This window comes from Hipposideros armiger, unplaced genomic scaffold (assembly GCF_001890085.2).
Source record: "Hipposideros armiger isolate ML-2016 unplaced genomic scaffold, ASM189008v1 scaffold_124, whole genome shotgun sequence".
Taxonomy (NCBI): domain Eukaryota; kingdom Metazoa; phylum Chordata; class Mammalia; order Chiroptera; family Hipposideridae; genus Hipposideros; species Hipposideros armiger.
The window spans coordinates 1,475,075-1,477,613 of NW_017731474.1; the positions used below are offsets into that span (position 1 = coordinate 1,475,075).

The window sequence follows — 2,539 nt, forward strand, 5'->3', positions numbered from 1 at the left end:
GAGTATTTAAAGAAAAGCAAGGAGGCCAACATCGCCAGAGCACCAGGTGAGGGAGAGAGTGGTATGCTATGAGGTCAGGTATCTAACCAGGGGCCTGATCTTATAAGATCTTGAAGGCCAGAGTAAGGACATGGATTATTCTAAGTGAGCAGAGGATTCTGAGCTGAAAAACAGCATGATCTGAATAGTGTTTCAATGGGATGATCCTGATGTAAAGAGTAGACTTCTGGGGGGATAAAGAAGGGAAATAGACCAGTTAGAAGACTGTCACAGTGGTCCAAATAAGAGTCGGTTATGGCTTAGTTTAGGGTGGAAAGTGGGAGTTGGTGAAAAGCGGTTGAATTCAGGTTGTTTTGAGGGTGTAGGTAACAAGATTTGCAGATAGACTAGATGTGGGGTATGAAGGAAATAGTAATAAAGAAACAAGTCCTAGATGATTATGTGTGCAACTAGGTGGTGGTACCACTTATTGAGAAGAAGGGGTCTGAGGAGAGGAGCAGATTTAAGGGACTCTCGGGACTTTGGTTTGATGTGTGAAGTGCCCTTTAGTTATCTTAGTGCCTGGACAATGCCCAGACTCCTTGCTTTCTATCCAAAGGTACCCAAAGCCACTTTAGATCCAAAGTGTTTAGATTTGATCTTTGCTGCTGCCAAAATAGTAGCCTTGGGGGGACAGTTAGTGAGGTGGCATACTTTCATCTTAGGTTTTTGAGGAATGAATTAGAATACTCAAAGTGGGGAGTAGTATATAATTATGCGGNTGTAAATATAGTTTCTAAAATAATGCCTTAACTTTACAATGGTTATAACTACTATATTTAGGCCTAAAATACTTAATAATTGAACAAGAAACCTTTTTAATAGTTTGATGGTATGGATCAGGAATAGGTAGACTATGGCTGGTGGGCTAAATCCACCTCATCATTTGTTTTTATAATTGAAAGGTTTTTTGGAACATAGCCACATCCATTTATTTACATAGTACCTATGGCTACTTTCACCTTGAGTTGAGTAGTTGCAGCAAAAACTATATGGCCCACAAAGCTGAAAAATTTGCCTTTGTGCTGCCCAGAGCAAGTCCATTGACCCCTGGTATAGAAAACAGTCAAGAGCAAGGATTCTGAAACCACATGACCTAGGTTCAAATTCCAGTGCTCCTATTTCATTGCTCTTGACCATGGACAAATTACGTGATTTTGTGATTAAATGTGATTTATTATGTGATTAAATGAACTAATTTGTATAAAATAGTGCCTGGCACATAATAAGCATATGTAAGTGTTTGGTGTTATTTCCACTTGTTGCTTTATTTAATAAATTATTGTTCATAGAAAAACAACTCTAATGATTTTCCTTTTAGAGCATCATAGGAACTTCGAATCTTTTGTTGTTCAAGAATGTAATAAGATTTTCTTCTTTTAAAGTCAGTGTTTCTTGTTACCAAAATTTATTTTATGAATGCAGAGAACTGAATATGTCTTTCTGACAATACCTGTGGTTAAAAATCAAGACATCAGTTTTCTAGGGCATTTCAAACTGACTTTGCATATTCCAGGCCTCTGAAGTTGATGTGCGTACCCTAAGTAGTATGTGAGATTCACTGGGTTAGAAAAAGAAAATATTGGAACCTCTATATTTGTTTTTGTATCATTTAAAAAATATCTGTGTTGTTTATAGTGTTCATAAAATATATGCACAGAATTTCATGTGTGTATTTTATTAATAAATATAATACTTGTTTTCTTGTGGGATGTCCAATCAAGTGTTTGGAGACCACTGGAAGACAGAATGATAGAAATTAGAGCTTCAGCAATGATAGAATTTAGAACCAATTCTCTTACTTGGCAGATATGGAAAATAAAATTCATAGAAGTAATTAAGTTGTCAAAGTTTATATAACTAGTTAGCAAAAAAAGTCATTCAGTGGCAGATCTAACTAATCACTGGCAGACTAGAAACTGGGTCACTGGACGCCTAAACCACAATCAACTGCTTAACTTCTCCGATTGACTCTCCTGGCATTCCCTGTTTCTTTACTTATGCATCTCATTTTCTTCTTATTAAATTTTTGAAGTATCAGACCATAAGAAGACATGAAGAAACCTGGGCTGAGAGTCTTCGTTACAGGAGACCTGATCTTGACTGTATGGCTGGCCTGAGGCGCGTCACTTTGAATTGCAACACGCTCATTGGTGACTTTGGCGCAAGTGCTTTTGCAGAATCTCTTAGTGAGGATTTATGGCTTAGAGGTAAATTATAAAATTGAAAATATTGAATTTTTTAATATTGAATATTATTAGCTTTTGACATAATACTGTTGTCATAGGAATTTCTTTTAAAAGCCTCATTCTTTCCTATAGCTTTTATTGTGCTTTTAAACTTTTCTTAAGAGTTGCATATATTCTTTTTTTTTTTTTGGTTTTCACATTTTTATTGAGGGCCACGGTGGGGATCCTCCTCCCTGTCAGTGGAGCTGCTCACAGTTTCTTCAGCCACTCCAAGCTTCGGCCCTAAGGGTCCTGGGGTTGGCTGGGTATGT

At 37.0% G+C, this 2,539-nt stretch overlaps 1 protein-coding gene across 1 annotated transcript in view; it reads left to right on the forward strand.

Annotated features, from left to right (window-relative positions):
- CEP78 (centrosomal protein 78) overlaps positions 1 to 2,539 on the forward strand; it is a 40,300-nt gene that overhangs the window by 9,787 nt on the left and 27,974 nt on the right. The window contains exons 4-5 of the mRNA XM_019648288.1: positions 599 to 675; positions 2,075 to 2,249. Of these exons, the coding sequence (XP_019503833.1) occupies positions 599 to 675; positions 2,075 to 2,249 (252 nt within the window). The remainder of the gene's footprint in view (positions 1 to 598; positions 676 to 2,074; positions 2,250 to 2,539) is intronic.